The 20,258-nt window shown below is 44.0% G+C and overlaps 2 protein-coding genes across 3 annotated transcripts in view; one reads left to right on the forward strand and one right to left on the reverse strand.

Annotated features, from left to right (window-relative positions):
* RNF128 (ring finger protein 128) overlaps positions 1–20,258 on the forward strand; it is a 55,502-nt gene that overhangs the window by 15,733 nt on the left and 19,511 nt on the right. The window contains exon 1 of one of the 2 annotated variants that reach the window (XM_033137560.1): positions 7,352–7,811. The exons of the other annotated variant lie outside the window; for it this stretch is intronic. Within the exon in view, the coding sequence (XP_032993451.1) occupies positions 7,373–7,811 (439 nt within the window). The 5' untranslated portion in view covers positions 7,352–7,372. Of the gene's footprint in view, positions 1–7,351; positions 7,812–20,258 lie in introns of those variants that run through there. 2 annotated transcript variants of the gene reach the window in all.
* On the reverse strand, positions 1,097–4,481 carry LOC117040419 (histone H2B 1/2/3/4/6-like). The gene is made up of 3 exons (XM_033138196.1): positions 4,475–4,481; positions 1,365–1,441; positions 1,097–1,321 (listed from the first exon to the last, which is right to left on the reverse strand). The coding sequence occupies exons 1-3, from the start codon at positions 4,479–4,481 to the stop codon at positions 1,097–1,099; spliced, it is 309 nt and encodes a 102-aa protein (XP_032994087.1).

Below are 20,258 nucleotides of genomic sequence, written 5' to 3' on the forward strand. Positions count from 1 at the left end.
TATTTCTAATATTTTCCCCCACACACAGTTCCAAATTACTGTATTGCTTTCCTTGCTTTTATCAAATACCAAACACATTATATTTCGTATTTTACAAGAATCATTCTAGCTCTTCCAGGAGATGTTTGTTATTACAATAGTTTCCCAGATATTCTTTTAAAAAATTCCATTCTTTCTGTACTTTCTGTTTTGGATAATCTCTGACTCTCCCAGTCATCATGGCCAACTGCAAATATTCTATCATTTGGAGCTGCCACTCATTTATCATAGGTGTTTTAACACTTTTCCAGTTTCTTGCAATTAAGATCCTGGCTGCTACTGGTCGTGTACATAAAAAGTGGTCTAACATATTTTTTTTTTATTTCTGGTGCCATTATACCTAGGAGGAAGGTTTCGGGTTTTTTCTTAAATGAGAACTTAAATAACTTTTTTAATTCATTACAGATGTTATTCCAAAATCCCTTAATAGCTGTGCATTCCCACCACATGTGCATATATGACTCTATACCATCTTTACACCTCCAGCAAGTTGGTGATCTATTTTTATACATCTTCGCAAGTTTTGCTGGAGTGTGGTGCCGTCTGTATTGCATTTTCATAATATTTTCTCTGAGATTATAGCACGCCATAAATTTAATATCCTCCCTCCATAATTTCTCCCATTGATCCATATAGATGTTATACCCTGGGTCTTGCGCATAGCTGTCAACGTTCCCTTTTTTTGCGGGAAATTCCCCTATCAGCACTATAGTCTATAGTATAGTACTGATAGGGGAATTTCCCGCAAAAAAGGGAAGGTTGACAGCTATGGTCTTGCGCTCATTTCACCATTGACCCTTTCACCAATTCTTCTTTCACCTCCCATTCTAAAAGAAGGTTATATATTCTTGAAATGTATTTTCCTTTATATTGGATTAATTCTTTTTCAAATCTAGATGTTTCTTTTGCAAGACCTTCCTTTTTATCTAAGCTCCATTTTCCTTTATAAAATAAGATAAGATATAAGATTTCTTTATTGTCATTGTACAAGTACAATGAAATTGGATGCCATCCCATCAAAACAAAACAAAACAAGTGGAGTAGTTCTTTTCCAAGTTTACTTGTAGCTGGTGTACTTGGTGACGGCCTTGGTGCACAGCAGCAGGCACACAACAGTCTGGATCTCCCGGGAAGTGATAGTGGATCGCTTGTTGTCCAGGCAGAAAGACTCAGCAGCGATGCACTCGAAGATGTCGCTGACGAAGGAGTTCATGATGCTCATGGACTTGGACGAGATGCCCTTGTCCGGGTGGACCTGCTTGAGCACCTTGTAGACATAGATGTGCCTGAAGATGTCGCTGACGAAGCAGTTTTTAGATATAGATGGAGTAGCTTTCCTTCCTGCTCTTCTTGCATTTCTTGTCGCCCTTCTTCTGGGTCTTGGTGAAGCCTTCTTCGACCCCTTCTTATTGTAGCCAGTCTGTCAGGTATCTTCTGATTTCTTCAAATTCTTTCAATTTGAAGTTATCAGTAGTTTATATCCTGATTTTCTTCTACTGTGGCAGACAAGCTGGTTTTACAGGGATTTTTTTGGCAGTCTCTCATCTAGGCACCAACCCGACTCAGCCTTGCTTAGCAAAAGCAAAGTGTGTGCAGGCAAGTCTTTAGCATATGCGCCACCGGGGTGCAAAGATCCATCCAGCACCCTCAAATTTAGTTGTGAGCACCATCGTTGAGTCTGACAAGCGCCACTGCTGGTGTGAATGACAAGTGCCACTGCTGGTGTGGCGCGTCTTTGGTAAATGAGCACACAAAGTCAAAAGTCCTTTAGTGAAACAGTAGGTGTACATTTCGGTAATACCTAGGTATATATGTATTTTGTTTTACCAGGCGCTCCCCATAATTCAACACGGGGATGCCCCTTGCACCCCTTGCACCCCCAGGTATAGACGGCCCTGAATGTGTATATCCTTTGGGGGAAATTTGACAGGAGTTGGGGTTCAGGGATTGTTGATTTTATTAAGGCTGCTCCCTACTTTTGTCCTGCATATAATCTGTGCCCTAGGTTGATGTATAAGTAGTTGTAGTAAAATGCATACTGCCTGTGCAACTGCTACAAAAATTATTGATTACTGGCGGGTGGCAAAGTCCCCATCTGCTTGCTTCCTCAAGCACCAAGCTCCCTGTCCTGCTTGTGACCTGCTTAGTAAATATGCTTTCATGAATAGCTGAACACATGAGGAAGTGAGCTGACAATTCTTCCATTGCACAAGCCTAGCCGACATTTCTGTGCAAGAAGCAGGTCACGTCAATCAGTTTTCCTTCCATGCTCAGATGTTCTCAATTCCCATTCATCTTATTGCAACAGGCAGGCAGTTTCAATAGCAACTGGTTTACTTAAGAGTAACATAAGGAAGAAGATCTATTCATGATTGCGTGGGGGTTTTGGTCTAGGTCACTGGGAGTTAGAACTGTTGTCAAACAGAGCCTGGAGCAGCACAAGTTATCTGCCAGCAAATATAATTTCATGCTGGAATGAATGTTATCGGTTGGAATTTCCCTGCCCCATTTTTCCAGCACCATTGATGCAGCTCATCTTTGACTTTACCAAACAATCAGAGCAAACTTTCCAACAGTTTTTTTTCTTTTGAAGGCAGTGAGATTTCAGCCACAAGTCTCCATGACTTAAACATTTGTGGGATATCTGTTTGTCACCATAAAGTCTTTATAGCATGTGGCAGTCTTGATCTGTGGGATGGTAGGGTAGACAGCGTTTGTATTCTGATACTGGCACTGTTGGTTGTTCCTGATATTGTATTTTATTTATTCGGCTGATTTAAAAGGTTATTCAGCAGAGTTTCCAGTGTGGTTTATAAAAACAAGAAAGAAAAGAAAAACATCCAAGCTGTGCAATAAATCACAGCAAGGTTGTAAAAACATTTGAATATATTAAAAGGTCTGGGATTATTAAAAGGATAGCAATATTAGTGCCAAGCAAGCCTCCTTGGGGCAGGAATTCCACAAAGAGGGAACCACCGTTGAGAAGGCTCTCTCTCTCTGGTCACTATCCTGGAGGAGAGCCTCCAAATATTATATTAACATCCTGTGAGGTTGCTATGGGAGCAGATATTCCCCTAGGTCTTTGAATCCTCCTAAGCACTTGGAATTGTGCTCAGAAATGGACTGGAAGACAGTGACGGTCATTCCATATCCATGATATATGTCCCACTAGTTGGTGCCAGTCAATAGCCTAGCAGCTGTACATTGACCTAACTGCAGTTTCTGAGCAGTCTTTGACATATACATGGCATCAGTCAATCCTAGGTGTCACCAAAACATGCATAGTCTACAAATGCCTATCCCAAACAACATATTACTGTATTCTTTATTAAGCTACCAGATGACTCTTCTTTGGTTTTCCTGCAATACAAACACAACTACCCTAGTAGAAATTATTACTTTTTAATGTTATGCACATATTTTGTTTTCTGTTGAACTTTCAACAGAGCTTCATTTTAAATAGACAGCCATGCCACTGCGGTTCTCTCCAAATGTAATCTACAACCCATTTACCGCAGAGCACACTTTCTAAAGTCAATGAGACTGAGATAGATGTAGAAGAACAAATGTTTTAATGCATCGTGAAGTCTGCTACTGCACTTACAGTGAGCACTAGATGCAGGGTGAGCAGCTGCCATATTTCTTGAGCTATTTGCCAGCTAAGCATTTACTGGATCGTATAAGTACCGTCATATTTTAAGGACCACAGCATCGAGAAGTGACTGGCACGTGTGTGAACGAGTCATCATAGCAAATCAGGCTGTAGTGCATGCTGCTTCCACAACAACACTTTTTCCAGTTTGCAAATGTGTACATGGGTCCAAAACAGTTGGTGAGCAAGTGATGCCCATGCATGTATATAAACTGACTCTGTGCCACTTCCCATGTGTGGTGCCATAGTGAGCCGCATCATCTGGGTACAGAGTAGACAGTTGTATGGTAACTTTGCACCAGCTTCAGCCAGTAATGTACATCTTGCATTTACAGCCCACCTCTCTAAGGAGCTCAGTGTAGTATACATGGTTCTCATCCTCTTCATTTAATGCCCACAACCCTTGAAGGAGGTTAGGCTGAGAAGCACTGATAGGCCCAGGATAATCTAATCCAGCATTTCTCAGATTTGGGTCCCTGCTGGATGTTGTTGGACTGCAACTCCCATCATCCCTAGTTAGCAGGACCAGTGGACAGGGATGATGGGCATTGTAGTCCAGCAACATCTGGTGACCCAAGTTTGAGAAAGGCTGCTGAATCACTACACCACACTCAGGGGCGTCTTGGCCGTAGAGGCAAGTGGTGTGGGGCGCCAGGGCTCCAAGTTCACGCCAAGTTCTGGAGGGTGCCTGGGAAGAGGCGGAGGCTGGACGCGGCACCTGCTGGCATCAGCTCACTGCCCTCGCCCACCGCACCAAAGAAGCACCACGCCCGGAGCCTTCACCTGCCATGGTCACTGCGGCACGGGTGCCAGGGAAGAGGCGGGGGCTGGGCGTGGCGCCCTCGTCTGCAGCGCTGAAGCAGTGCCGCGCCTGGATCCTCTGCCTCTTCCCCGCCAGAGCCATCCTCCAGCTGCTGCCCGCCTCCTCCAGCCCCGCAAAGCTGCAGGCAGCACTGTAAAAAGGTGAAACCGGGGCGGGGGGGCTAGGGATCTTTGAACCACGGCGCCGGATATCCTTAAGCGGTCCTGACCACACTTGCTTTCATGAATTGTCTCAGTGCTTGTGGCCTGAGACAATAGCAAGATGCTAGGTGTGCTGTTTTGTGTAAACTATCAGCCTACATCCGTTTGTTTGTTTTTTCCCTTCACAAATGTTTGCTGGGCTAAACCTTTACAGAAATTCTTCAATAAAATATCTAGATCGGGGTTTCCCCAAACTTGGTAGCCATCTTTTTTTTGGACTACAACTCCCATCATCCCTAGCTAGCAGGACGAGTGGTCATGGATGATGGAAACTGTAGCCCAAAAACAGCTGGAGACCCAAGTTTGGGGAAGCCTGATCTAGATGAGAGGTGGTCAACTCCTAGCCCAAGGAGGCTGGTGTGGCCTCTCCTCTCAAGCATTTTTTTTCTCTCCCTCCCTCACAAAAAAGAATTCACTGATTTTGGCTGTGGTAGCAAACCCAAAATGCATTCAAGGTAGACACAGCACTGGAGCAGACAGAGAGGTTTATAGCTGATGGGGATTCAAATTGTCCCTTCCCAAGTCAATCATTTGATAAGGGGGTGGTGAGGAAATCTCTCAGCTGATACACACTAATCAGCTGCAAAAAGCCTCAATAATAAGGAAGTTAGTTGCACTTTCATTCCCATAAAAATAAGTGGAACTAAAGCTATGATTAGTTTCACCAGCTGATTTCACAGGACAAGTAGGTGCATTCAAGATTAGTAAATCATTGGAGATTCCTTCTGAGTACACACTTAAGATGTTGGCATCACTACAATGCAGCTCAATGTATTTTCCCCCTTACCTGGGAGTAAGTAGGACTTACTCCACTATTTACAATAACTTAAGAGCAGCTTTGTTCAAAGGTATAAATCTCCCGATTGAGTATCTAATTAATTTTTCATTAGGTGACACTTCTGAAAAAGTGGCCTGTTTAGCAATTTGAGAGTGGCAGTTTTAAGGAGAAACGTTTGTGGGGATGATAGGTTAAATCCTTCAGGGCAGCAAACTGTTATATGACAAAATGCTTTATTTTAACTGTGTGGTGTATTTTGTTTTGTTTTTATTTTACACCCACACGCACCCCCACCCCCCACCCCTATATATATATGTGTGTGTGTGTGTGTATGTATATATATGTATATGTGTGTGTGTGTGTGTGTGTGTGTGTGTATAAAATTTTGTAATGGCTTTGGCCAGACAAATGCATAAACAAACAATAACATGAAACAGTAGCAATGCAATTCTATTCCCCTCCCCTTTACACGGGTAAGTGGGACTAACTCCCAAACCAGGTGAGCAAAGCACTGCAAGGCAACCTATGCCAAACATAAATCAATGGGGCTTACTCTTGAATAAATTGCTACAACCTGGGCTGCTAGGGCTGCACTCCTAGCCCCCAGCCCCACTCATGCTGAAGCATGCCGTCACTCCACTAACCACTGGAACAACAGACGACAATCTTAAGAGCACACAGTTTATTATAATATTTTATGTTATTGTAAATTCCTTAATTGTTCATTTTTGACCTTGTACTTATATAAGTTGCTGGTGATTAGTTCTTCTTGTTTGTTGCTGGTGAGCATTTTCATAGTTTGGTTCTCATAAAGCAGGCTTCCTCAACCGCGGCCCTCCAGATGTTTTTGGCCTACAACTCCCATGATCCCTAGCTAGCAGGACCAATGGTCAGGGATGCTGGGAATTGTAGTCTCAAAACATCTGGAGGGTCGAGGTTGAGGAAGCCTGTCATAAAGCATTCATCATTAAAAGTTGCATTGTAACCAGAAGTAAACACCTGTTGTTGTTGTTCAGTCGTTCAGTCGTGTCCGACTCTTCGTGACCCCATGGACCAGAGTACGCCAGGCACGCCTATCCTTCACTGCCTCTCGCAGTTTGGCCAAACTCATGTTAGTAGCTTCGAGAACACTGTCCAACCATCTCATCCTCTGTCGTCCCCTTCTCCTTGTGCCCTCCATCTTTCCCAACATCAGGGTCTTTTCCAGGGAGTCTTCTCTTCTCATGAGGTGGCAATTGTTTATTGCTTTCATTTTTTTTAATCAATCGTCTTGTTAGATAGTAAAATTCATGTTAAATTGCTGTTTTAGGGGTTGCTTTTAAAAGTCTGGGACGGATTAATCCGTTTTGCATTACTTTCTACGGGAAAGCACACCTTGGTACAACTGCAACAGTTTTTACTAGTAGGCTCCGTCCTGCAAGATAACTTCTGGACTAGATCAGTCCATACAGCACGAGACTAGTGTACTGATCTTTTGGTGGAGGGGGCGGCGGGTGCGGAACCTCAGTTACTTAGGCATTTTTTATTGATTTCCACTGATTTCAACAACGCGCCTCGAGCCCGGGATAAAGGCTCGGAACGCGGCGGCGGCGCCAACGCTAGAACCCCGGCCGCCGCGCGCCTGCGCGCACGTGGGCCTCCCTCGCCGGCTGTGGAGGAGGAGGAGGAGCAGTGTGGAGGGGCGTGTCTCTCTGCCTCTCCACCGTGCCCCGCCCCTCCCCATGAATCCCCGCCCCCCCAAGAAATGGGCGGGGAATGGGCTCAGGTAAAGAGCGCGGCTGTCCCGTCAGTCGCTCGCCTGAGGCAAACGTTGGCGGCGGCGTTGTAGTTGTTCCTGCGTCTTCTCTTCCTCCGTGGCGCGGCGGTTCTCTTCTGAGGCGATGTGGCGGCAACCCGCGTGGGCCTTCTTGGCGCTGCTCCTCGCCGGAGGCGGCGGCGGCCCCGGTAGCCTCCGCCACGGGGCTTCTGCCCAGTCGGTGTGGACGGCGTGGCTGAACGTGTCGTGGAGGATGCCCGGCAGCAACGAGAGCTCCTGGAACGCGGGCGAGAGCGGCATCTTCGGGCAGGACTCCCCCCTGCGGAGGGCGGCAGGGCTGGTGGTGGCCCCCGATGGGCCCGGGTCGGCCAACGCCTGCAGCCCGCTCACCAACTTCAGCAGCCCGCCGGCGCCCACCCCGTGGCTCGCCCTCATCCAGCGCGGAGGGGGGTGCACCTTCGCCGAGAAGATCGCCGTGGCCGCCGCGAGGGAGGCCTCCGCCGCCGTCATCTACAACTACGCCGGGGGGTCCGGGAACGACGTCCACCCCATGACCCACCCGGGTGAGGAAAACGGGGTGGGGTGGGGGTGTGGGTGGGGCTCCCTGGGTGGGGGTGGCGGAGAGAGGGAGCCGGGCAGTTTCCGGGACGCGCCCGTTGTTTGGGCATGTGGTCCCTCTGAGTCGGGATTGAAGACCTGGCCTTTAAAAAAAATTAATGCGTGTGTATACACTGTATTGAATAGCACAGAATTGGTGGAGTTGGGGGAGGGATCCCCCGATGGCCATCTAGTCCAGCCCGCAAGAATAAGCCTGCTGCCCCCATAAGGGGATGGAAAGTGCCACCTTGGCGTTCCTCAGCACCGCGCTCTAACCAACAGAACTATAGATATATGTGTGTGTAGATATGCAGCTTGCTTAACGTGTTTATATAACACCTTTAGCTTCTGAGGGAGGGTGGGGGGGGAGGTGTGTGTGTGTGTGGGGGAAACATGGCTCTCCTCCCCGTTTCATCCTTAATGACAACCCTGGGAAGTAGGCTAAGAGATGGGAACTGGCCCAGAGTGAGCTTCAGAGCTGAGTGGGGATTGGAACCCAGGTCATGGGTGGACCATTTTGCACTGCACTGGCTCTCTGTATGTCACGCACATGTGTTTTTATGCAGTTGAATTGCAGGCAAGGAACATTCTTGTCGTCTTGCAGCCCTGGGCTGTTGGGGGTATTCAGTAAACTTTTGTTTTTTACTTGGAATCGTAGAATTGTGGAGTTGGAAGGGACACCAAGGGTCATCTAGCCCAACCCCTTGCAGTGCAGGAATCTTTCACATGTCTCCTGCTCTGCTGACTCAGAAGATATCATCCATCTTCTGTGTTTGAACACCCAAGTAGAAAGAAGCATATCCTAGCTTCTCTCTCCTTTTTGCTTAGGTATTCTACAACCTCTTTGTGGCGTTGGCTGTTTTCAGTTGCAATAATCAAATGAGAAAATTGTTTATTTTTGTGCTTGGTGTACAAGCACTTGTCTGATGTGTGGTTGCTTTGTAAAGTGTGTCTTATTTGGGCCTTGCATATATCTGCGGGTCATTAAGTGATTGCTTCCATCTTAGGATACATACGATTGCAGCCTCGATACCTTTCTGCTCTCGTATATGAAATTTATATCTTGCTTTTTAGCCAAGATTAGCTCTCAGGGCTGCTTTTAGTTAAAATCTGTTGGAAGGTGTGATATGAGGGAAAAGGCAGAGAAGGGCGTACAGTATTGTATTCTTGTGGACCATGGCAGTTGGTGACATCATAGTCCAAGTCTCTATGGAAAGGTGCAGCAAGAGGGTTAAAGTGACCACTGATTTTGAAGATGGCAACCTACAGAAGTTTTTCTCCAATTCAGCTGCAGAGACTTGTCCTTGGCTATTGAAAATTGAGGGCAGACGTACATCATACACTTGAACCACATGACTTTCCCCAAAGAATCCTGGGAACTGTAGCTTCCCCCTAATACATTCTTAGCACCTGTAAGAAGCTGCAGTTCCCAGGATTCTTTGGGCAAAGTCGTGGGTTTTAAGTGTGCAATGGGTGTGCTATCTTTCTAGGCTTTTTCCTCCAGAGGCAGAAGTTGCTATAAAACAGCTCCAGGAGTTGCTTGAGTATTAAATATGCTAGTCCACAGGATCAGACTCTCTACAGCAAAGGCTTCTCTTGGCCATGGCTGTTGCTATATTACTGTTGTGAATCACTCCACTTACTCCTTCCTCCCCCTGGTGTGGCAAGCACCACCAGGTTCTCACTGTGACCACATGCATACACACACAGAAGTGTCCCAGTAAGTTCAGTGGAGCACACCACCTAGCATCTCGGGGTAGACTCCAGTCATAAATACACTTTGCAAGTAACTAACTAAATTTTGGAAGAGTCAGGGCAGACAAAAGGAAATACTTCTTCAAAACAATGTATAGTTTAATCCTGGAACTCGCTCCCTCAAAAAGTAGTGATGGTTTCCAACTTGAATGGTTTCAAAAAAGGTTGGTCATTGTGAAAAAAGGATGATTGACTTGGTGAACTAGTGGCCTGATCTAGCAGGCTCTTCTAATGTTCTTTGGTACTTCTAGTAGGCAGAAGATCCTGAGAACAACTTGGGCAGCTCCTGAGGTTATAATCCCTGAAAAAACATAGAGCACATGCTATCTTCAAAAGTACTAATGCTGTTCCTCCATTGTCCACACTACTTCACTTCAGCTAGCACAAAATTATATTCTGCATAGCATATAGATCCAAAATGCAGGAATCTTAACTCTGGAGATACTCTCCCAAGTTTTGGTTCCTCCTGAACTCAAGTCACCATCCTGAATAAAGCAATTGCCTTACCACTACTGTATATACAAGTTGAAAGTACTCCAAAGCAGTTGCAAAAGGGCAGCAAACAACTCCTTGCTTTATTGCTTGCAGTGAGTAAAAGCCACCCAATAAGCTTCTGTATCATTTATTTGTTTAGGCAATTTATATACTGCGTCATATGTTGGTGAAAATCTGCAAAAAAGTTTATGTGACACCCTAAAAATATATTAACAAATACAAAAAAGATAGTAGAAATTTAAATCTTCATTTTGGAGCTGCACAGATAATAATTGGATAAGTTATCCTCTTAAATCAGGCATGTCCAAAGTCCATTTTGGGGGCCTAATCCGGCCCACCAGTCGGTTTAATCCAGCCTCTGTGGCAGTTTATTTCCTGGGGTAAAATCCTAAAAAACTCAACAACTTCAATTAAAAAAAAATCTCAACAACTTTGGGGTAAAATAATAAAAAAGCTCAACATCTTCAATCCTAAAAAAGGTTAACAACTTTGGTTGGCCCTCATGGCCCTTCACTTTATCAAATCTGGCCTTCTTTGAAAAAAAGTTTAGACACTGTCGTAAACATTCTGATGATTGTGCTGGCCACCAATGATTCTGTTTTAGTATCTTAACTGCTTGCCAGATGAAGAAAATTTAAAGCCTGAAAGGTGCTCTGTACATGTTCAAGAGCATTCAGTCCAAGGGGAGAGTTCTTGTAAGTAAAATAAGTTCACGTTGGCTGTGGTTGAAATTCTACACAATGTGCACCTACCTAAAGCATAAGAACGCTTCCAGAAAATATGTGGTAACCCTTGTTGCTCATGTGTCATATGCAGTATTAATGTATTATTAGTAGTAATAGTAAATAATCATGTTTCTAGCCCATGTTTGCATGTGAAATGTGTGGTTTGAGAGATGGTAGTAACTTGGGCATGACCCTGGTATCACCTGCACCACGTCTACAAGGCAGCTCAACCTTTAGTACTCTGTTTTAATCAAGTTGCAATGGCTTATCTCGTTTGTATGTTAACATTACAAATATGGATTATAATAATTTGCATTTATGCAATGCATTGTAATTATATGCAGTGCTCTTCATAGATTTTCACTGACAAGTTCTGGAAGGATTTCATCACTTGTTTACCACCCTTTAAAATTTTATTTTAAAGTGATTTTTAAACATTCATTTTATGTGTCAACAGGGTTTTCAAAGGTGTGTGGCAGTACCTAGCCAGGTGTGTATACTGAAGGGAATCATCAAGCATTCCTTCCAGTCTTGACTTGAGTTTGATGGTGGTTAAAAAGTGAATCTTCTGCCTCATATCTGAATTCTGCTACTCTTCTGCCTCAGTATTCTGGCAATATGTACCTCTCTGCTTTCTGGGAGCCCATGTAACAGCTATTTAATTTTGAGCGTTTTGGTTTTTTTAAGATCTATGCCTTTGGGATCTATTAAATATCCAGAGTCTAGGTATCCTTAGAGTGGTCTGGAGTCCATTGAATGGTCAGAAGGCACATAGAACTATTCTGAAAGTAATCTGGATTGGGAGGTTGCCTGGAAATCATATGCAAGATTCTGAGTATTGAGCAAGGAAAATAATTCTAATTTTCTAGTTCTCTGGATTGCCTTGTATATTGGTAGGAATGATTAGGAATCACAGAAGTATGAACATTCTGACCATCTTTCCTTTTGAGTTTGCTAAACTAGTGTGCTAATGCCATGCTGTTGCCTCACGTTTTTCTGTGAGCGAGTTAGTTGTCTTAGTTGCATGCTTACCGTGTTGCTATTTGCTGCAGTGACGAGAATGTGCATAAAAGTAATATACGAACAATTTCCACTTAGAAGAATTCCAGGGACACCAATAGTCTTGCGTAGTAATGTTTTCCTTTGAGAAAAGAAAGCAACACACTTTGCCTCCCTTCCCTCTGTAGCATGTCCCTCATGGCTATGAAACAATACTGAAAAGATGCCTATTATCTTCTGGGAGTTATTAAACATGCACTGATTTATTTATTTATTTAGTTTTTCCATGTTATCATTGTGGAGGGGCATTAAAACATGTGCCATGGGATTATTGTACTCTAGTTAACATGAACCTCGAGTGTGGGAGGAGCTTACAAATTTGGGTGATTGATGTGACTTTTAGGTAAAGGTAAAGGTACCCCTGACCATTAGGTCCAGTCGCGGACAACTCTGGGGTTGTGGCGCTCATCTCGCTCTATAGGCTGAGGGAGACAGCGTTTGTCTGCAGACAGCTTCTGGATCATGAGGCCAGCATGACTAAGCTGCTTCTGGCGAACCTGAGCAACGCACAGAAACGCCATTTGCCTTCCCGCCGGAGCGGTACCTATTTATCTGCTTGCACTTTGACGTGCTTTCGAACTGCTAGGTGGGCAGGAGCTGGGACCGAGCAACGGGAGCTCACCCCGTCGTGGGATTAAAACCACTAACCTTCTGATCTGCAAGCCCTAGGCTCTGTGGTTTAGACCACAGCACCACCCACAGCCCTGATGTGACTTTTACTGGACTAAAAAAAATCTGTTGAATTTGCTGCTGCATGCCTTTGACTTCTCTGCATCCCCCCCCCCTCCGCCCGCTCCTTGCAAACTGAATAATCCAGATCCCCTAATGTAATACAAGTGCTTCAGCTAATGAATAGCTAGTCAGAAAATCAGTTTCCCTTGATATCATTTAGAGGGCCTACATAGTACAAGAAATTGATTGGCTATACAGATGCTAAATAAATTGATTGGCTTTGGCTGAGACAAAAAGTCATCGTAGGGCAGAACTGTTAAATTGCCTTGAAAGGAGAACATAATTGATTGTATTGTGTGTTAATGTTACGGTACTTACACTGCTTTCATCTATCCTAGAGTCTGATTCATGTGTAGGGGTGCAGAAATAAGGCCCCAACCCTATCCACTTGTGGGAGTAATCTCCACTGAATACAACATGGGCACCTCTGAATAAAACGTACATAGAATTCATCTATAAAGCCACTGAGATTTCAGATTGAGTTCTGGAGATTTATGGGGTTCATTTGAAGCATTTCTCCCTGAAAAGATCAGTAGTGGCAGGCAGCCTTCCTTGAAAGGGCCTCTCCAGGGCAAAGCCAAATGCTTTTATCTTATCTTATCAAACATACTTTGACATGCAATTAAACCAAGATAAGCATCAAATATCAATCCACTGTATCTTAGAGTTGATGAGGAGGAGTGAGGACTACTGCAGAGAAGGTTTTACCTGAACTCTCCTGCATCTTCTGAATTGAAGGGGCCATAGCAATTCTAAATTCCTAATTCTAAAGTGATTGAGCATGCACAGAAAAATACTGTTTCTGAAGCATGCAGGACTTGGGCTATTTAGAATGAGTGTGAGTGTGGTACCACTATAACAACTCTGAAGAAACATTTGCATCCTCTCCTATAAAACGATGCTACACAGTTGAAATGGAATCTTGAACTTTGGGAAAGGCCTGTCTTCTAGCCAGGCTTGTGAGAGTAGTCAATGAACTAAGGGGGTTGGTAGCCAGAAGGGAAGAATTGAGGCTAATGATGGAGGCATGGAATATTGAAGCAGCAGGGAGTCTCTGAAGAAACTGCATCATTCTTAAGGTCAGGAATGACTGTATGCTATTTATGGGGAGGAGGGGCAAAGGAGTGCTATGAAACCTAGTCAAGGGGCAAGTGATTAAAGTATGGGGCAAAGGAAGCAGGATCCTGAAAAGCAGTGTGGAGAGATTGTAGTTATTGAGCTGAAGAAAGGAAGGACCAGAGCAGGGTCCCACAAATCAGGTGCTACCCTGCCAGATCATAGCATTGTAGAGTTGGAGGGGCAGATGACGGTCACCCATGCAATGCAGGAATCTTTTGCCCAACATGGGACTCGAACCCACGACGCTATCTCAGACTTAAATCCCTCCTCCCTATAAATTTCAGAGAACTTTGGGACAGGTGAGGGGCTGCATGCTGGTATGGAAGAAGCAGTAGGAGAGTCGCCCTACTCCCTTTATGCAGAAGGTTCACATGAAATTAACAACACCTAGCCCCCTTCCCCAATTGTGCAAATGAATTGTTGCTGGTGGCAAAAGCAAGGAAAGGTTACCCAGAGAGCCAAACCAACATTTGTGGACTCCAGACTGGAGCTTTGCGTGTTTAGCAGAAAGCAAGAGACCTTGGAAGGAAGTCCATTGAGCCCAGGAGGCATACATAGGCTATGAGTGTCAGGGGTAGATGGGAAAATCTGAAAGGTAGGTAAATGTGATCACATGTTTACCGAATGTTAGCATATCCAGAACTGAACATTTTTTGAAGACTGCTATGCATACATTTGCTGAAAGAGGTAGCAGATGCATATGTAAGTTTGAGGGTTTGTTTGGCCCTCTTTAGTTGGAGAGCTGAAGCATGGTGAGTAGGAAATAACACTTGTGTTAAACTTCCAAATTGTATTGGTGTGGCTGTTCTGATTGACTGGGTGTTTCAGAGGGACAGGCTTTTGAAAGAACAGCATTGGGTGCTAGCAGTTGGGTACTTGCTATATTATAAACCAAACTAGGTTCCAGATGGAGAGGTGACATGCAGACTCCTTGTTAAGTGGTGTTGTATAGCTGCTACCCGGGAGGGATTCACTCCTCCCATGTCAGGAGAGGAGTTGCTTGTGCTGCAAAACGCAGCAGGTAACTTCTAGTGCCTCTCAAATTATAAACCACATTGAGCAAACAAAATCAACCATAAGATGAAAAAGAAATTAAGGAGAAACGTGTTTCATTTGGCTAGGTCACATGAACCACTGAATTCTGCAGACTTATGTGCCAGTGTTGCTGGTGCCTGGTGGGCAACTGTGTTTTCATTGCATGTCAGATGTCTAATGACTGTGGGAAAATTACACAGGTTCCTATTTGCATTGGGGGTGGAGGAAAAGCCTAGCACTGGCTGAGCCAGCTGTTGGTGGCTCAAAGATCAGGAGGCTAGTGTATGGATAGCCCAAAGGCATTCTCATGTGGGGGCGGAACTTGTTTCTCAGCTAATGTACATAGTCTTGCTGTGTCAACAGAAACCTGACGATCGGGTCCCCCTTTAAGGTGGCAGCTACACTATAAACCTCTTTTGAGTCCAGGATTTGTGTTAAGCAGGTTGTTGTCAAAGCAAAAGGCAGAGTTTATATAGTTTATAAAATCCTATGCGACTCTCAAGAGCAACTGTTTGCAGCACTTGCTACTAGGCTAAATTGTGAATAACTGGATATTCTTAGAAGGTAAGGTAGAAACCAAAGCAACTGCTTTCCTTTAGGAATACAAAAATTCATTTTTGTCCAAGTTCCATTAACTTTCATTTTTCAGGGCCAGGGAAGGAAACTAACTAGCTTCTTGTTGCTTTGGGGAGTAATGGGTAAATTTGTCAAGAGAGAACACGGCATTTCCTTAGTAGCTTGGTAGGCTAGGATTTTCTCTTCCCCTACCCTGATGGGCCAAGTATGATAGGTGGAGCTGCTCACTTGTCAGTCACCTGACATCATAATGACACCAGACTACCTTTTGGTCTGTTTCCTGCATCACTTTGAACTGGACTTCTGAGGATCAAGCCCCTCTCAAAGTGATATACTGCCCTATGATTTGCAAACACTATTGATCAACTGCAAACACTGTTTTAACCAAGCCATGCAGTTATCTTCCCCACATCTGATGTCATACATGATGTCTGATATAGGGCAGGTGGGTGTAGCCTGGTCAAAATGTCCTCATGGGCCGAATGGGGAGGACTGGGGGGCCTAATTAGGTTCCCCACACATCACTTAAACAGTTGGATAATATTTATTATGGTTTTGATATCAGGAGGTATTGACATTTGAAGCAACAATCTTTCACAGAATAGACTATTAGTTCAGTTAGAAAATCACTATCTTCTAAATTGAAGTATAGTAGTCTCTCGCCTTACACAGCAGTTTCGTTCTAAGGCAGTGTTCAAAATTAGTCAGGCACATTTTGCACCAGGCTTTAGACCACTTTTGACCAAGTGAAAATGCTTGGGTGCCAGGATGGTGCCTCACACCTCCACCATCTGGAGGTGCATGCTTGGGATCATTGGATCTGGACTGTTTTCACATACTAGTACCCCATTATGTAGAATTCTATCAGTTATAGTTTATCTACACAATTGGAATGAATTTCTGGAACCAACATGCTTTTTCTGTGCAGCAGGAATGGTCACTTTTAAGAAAAGGAGGTCGTAAAAGGCCAGTATATACCGTATGTGGACTGTCGCTGGATCAAGTGACTTTTTAAAAGTTCTCAAAGTTCTTAACCTAGCTCAGGGTTGTCATATGAACTAGTCAGATGCTTAACTGATAATCAATCATAGTCAATCCATCATTTGATAAAGAAGACTTTAGAGCCAAAAATGGCAACCAGACATTCCATTTTGGCAACTAACCTTGGTTTAAGGAGCCATTTGGCACCTTGTTTGGCACCAGAGTTTCTAACACTGTTCTAAGGATTCCATATATACATGAAAATAACATATATTCAAACCCTTGGAGCCATCCCATAGCTAGGGAGTGGGTGGGGGGGGGAGGGAGGGAGACAGAGCCTTCCAGAGCTAAAGAGCTAAACCCAAGTGAACCCAGAAGAAAAAGAACTTTTAAGTTCTCTGCCTTGTTTGGGATTTGAGTTGCACCATTTCAACCATGTATGGGTGAAATTGTGCCAGTAAGTTGAGGGGTTTATAATACATAGATTTATTTATAATGGAGCATCAGCAGCCTGCTGTAATTTAGCATTTCTCTTTTTCCTTCTTCCAAACCCTTCTTTACATGCCAGAGAAAGCTTTGCTACAATGGGGTTTTGGAGCAAGCAGAAACAGCATGAATCTCTCACTGCTTCTTCCTGCTTCAAAACCCAAGTCGGTATCTCTAGAATTCTGGGAGATTTCTTGTGTCATGCTCAGTAGGGGCCTCCACCCCAAGCAAGTTGGTAAGTGGATATAGCAACACGCAGCACCCATTTCAGAACGAATGTTGCTCATTTCAGGCCAAATGAAGTCATAATAATGTGAACCTTTGTCTTAGGATAGTAACTTGGCTTGCTAACCTACTACAATAGTTAGATGGTTACTACAGTTTGTTTTGAGTAGAGTGTCTGGAAGCAGCATAACTCGTCCAGCCTGATACTTAAAATCTCTAACATAAAAAATAATGCTATTAAATGTTGGCTGATAATGATAATACATTTTTTTCAGGGCAAGATGCCCAGGATTTAGCAAATGCAGAATAAATATTTGCTTTGTGAACTTGTAAGGGCAGAATCTTATCAACTGCTTACTGAGGGAAGATGGTACCTTTCTACAGCAGGTCTCCAAGTACATAACTATAATTGCCCTTCTTGTGTAATCTGTATTGACCTTCAAAATCAAGCTGTTGTGTTGGTAAGGATTAAAAACAGTCCCACAGAACAAAGTACCGTATGTTTTTTTTCTCCCCCCCCCCCGGCACTTTCCCCATTAGCTATATTGTGTTCCTCATATATGGATTATTGTACAAGACTTGAGCATTTTGATTATAATGAGCAGTAGATGATTACTCATTTTAACCCCGGAAGTGAAGCCATATTGGTGTGTGAGAGAACAAATTGGTTGGTTTGCAAAATGCTGTGTGCAAATTTCCCACATTGCTCTAAAACTTTGCTTGAGAGCAGTTTCTTTCTAGACTTGGATTGTGGAAACACAGAAAGAAGTGGATGGGGTCATGCATGCAAGGCCACAGGTAGTCCACTTATATTCCCAACATTGCAACTCCTTTGTCTAATGAAGTATAATTGGTTTTAAAACTGTTTTAAAAGTTATATTCAAATTCAAAGCTTTATTGTGATCCTAAACTATTTCAAAACTAGATACAGTTAAAACGACCAGACAGACAGATGGAAGAAACCAAGGCAGTCATATTGTTTTATCTAGGGCATAATGATCTTTGTTTCTTATAACCCCTGAAAGAAACTTTGCCATGGCCAGTGTAATATCATTTGACCTGTCTTCCAAAAGATATTTAATATGGTAGGCTTCGGATTTTCCCGGCAAATTTGCCAGTAAGAGTTTGATCAGTTGATCAGTTGCTCATATTGCCCACAATGCAGTAAGATATGCTTCAAGTTGTATTTTGAAATTGTTGTAACCCATCCTGGGATCTTAGGGTGAAGGGCAGTAATAAATTAAGATGATGATGAGGATAATAGTGGTGGCACAAATTACTTTGAGCTACAAAATTATGAGGTGAACATTCCCCCCCCCCCATCAAGCCTAATTGCTCTCTTCTTGTCTTCTCTTCAAATAAATCCTGTCTACCTTTAAGAGTTGAGTATCTCTGGAAACTTATAGCTTGGTTTTTAGCAATTAATTAAATAAAGGGTTTTGAGGACTTACTTAATGGTCAAATGAACCATTTTTATAATTTGGTTTTGGCCAGATATATCTGTTGAACAACTTCACACTGCTGCTGGGGGTTTGCATGTCTGAATGCTCCTCGGTTAAAAAAAAACTCCGAAAACCTTCAATTAGAAAGCTAACATTTTGGAGCAGGCTCATTTGCACGACACCGGGCTTTATATGTGCAATAGCGTGTGAGCCTCATCTGCCATCTGAAGTACCAAAGCCTAAACACAAGTTTACCTCTGCAGTATTCAGCAGAGACTGGCTACTCTACATTTTTCAAATATGTACACTAGTCGTAATAAAAAATGATGAGGTTTGATTCTCCTCTAGAACAACCTTTCAGTTTTTACTTCAAGGTGGTTAAAGCAGAGGTTTTCAACCTTTTTGAGTCCACAACCCCCTTGACCAACTACATTCTTTCTGCGGCACCCCTGTGGGGCTCAGGAGCCCAGTTATGTCACCCCTTGTCTGCAGAACTGGCAGCCTCTCAACCTTATTAGAACACCCTCCCTCGTGGAAGGTTCCCTCAGCCTCCTCTCCTCTCCCCTCTCTTTGAGAGCCCTCTGGGCAGCCACTGCTGCTGCTGCCCCGATCTCTGAGCTTCCCGCCCACCCCCACCCCAAAGAGAGGTGCTGCCCCACAAGGGCCTGGGACTTGTCTGTCCATTCCCAACAGCAAGGACTGGCTGGCTAGGCTCCATCACCTGCTCGCTTGCTTGCTTACTCTGAGGCCGCCTTAACTCCTGGCAACAAGCACCCCTTGACCAGCCTGGGGAGCTTGTAGTCAGGGCTGCTGCAACATCCACACAAGCCTTTGGGAGGCAGAGACACGAGAGGGCATCAGAGGAGGGAGGGAAGGAAGGAAGGAGGGACAGAGGCCAGTGTTGCCCATGGCACCCCTGACCATTATTCAAGCTACCCAGGGTGCCATGACACACTAGTTAAAAACCAGGGAGTTAAAGGAATAATTTGTGGTTCAGCTGAATAGTTTTAAGACACTTTAATAGCAATGCAGACTCATTGAATCCAAAATGAGTAGTCCCAAGCTGCTGTTAAGTATACTGAATGCAATACAGTGGTGCCTCTGGTTGCGAATGGGATCTGTTCCGGAGCCCCGTTCACAACATGAGCAGCATGTATCCTGAAGTGCCACATCTGCACATGTACGCTTTGGCGCTTCTGCACATGTACGATTTGGCACTTCTGCACATGCGCGAACCGCTGAACCCGGAAGTAACCCATTCCAGTACTTCCAGGTTCGGCGCATTCGTAACCCGTGATGAACGCAACACGCAGTGTTCTTATCCAGAGGTATGAATGTACAGTTGTACCTTGGTTGCTGAATCCCTTGGAACTCACATTTCAGCTCCCAAACAATCAAAAACCTGCAGCCAATCAGAAGCTGCTCTTTGGTTTCCAAACTTTTTGGAAGTTGAACGGACTTCCAGAATGGATTCCATTCGACTTCCAAGGTACAACTGTATTTACACCGGATAATAAAGATACCATTTAAGCTTGAAGTACAATGCAGTGCTATGAAAATTTGTATTTACTTGGAAGCTTAGGAGGTTACAGGTGTGAAACGCACATTTTGTAGTGGTAGCATGGCCCCTTCTAAAAAGTAAGGGAATATACCTAGGTAAGGCATCATATATATATTATTTTACTTTAAAAAATTCTATACCACCGTTCATCCAAGGAACACAGGGCATTTTACAAAGGTGTCTTTGCATGATGACTCTCAACATTATTTAAGAACTATGCTG

The sequence above is a fragment of the Lacerta agilis genome, chromosome Z (genome assembly GCF_009819535.1).
Source record: "Lacerta agilis isolate rLacAgi1 chromosome Z, rLacAgi1.pri, whole genome shotgun sequence".
NCBI classification, from domain to species: Eukaryota; Metazoa; Chordata; class Lepidosauria; order Squamata; family Lacertidae; genus Lacerta; species Lacerta agilis.

Bases quoted from the DNA above. Each gene is read 5' to 3' on its own strand.
- LOC117040419 (XM_033138196.1), bottom strand. The intron at 1,322-1,364 runs ATCTATATCTAA...ATCTTCAGGCAC, and splicing joins GCAGGAAGGAAAGCTACTCC to ATCTATGTCTACAAGGTGCT.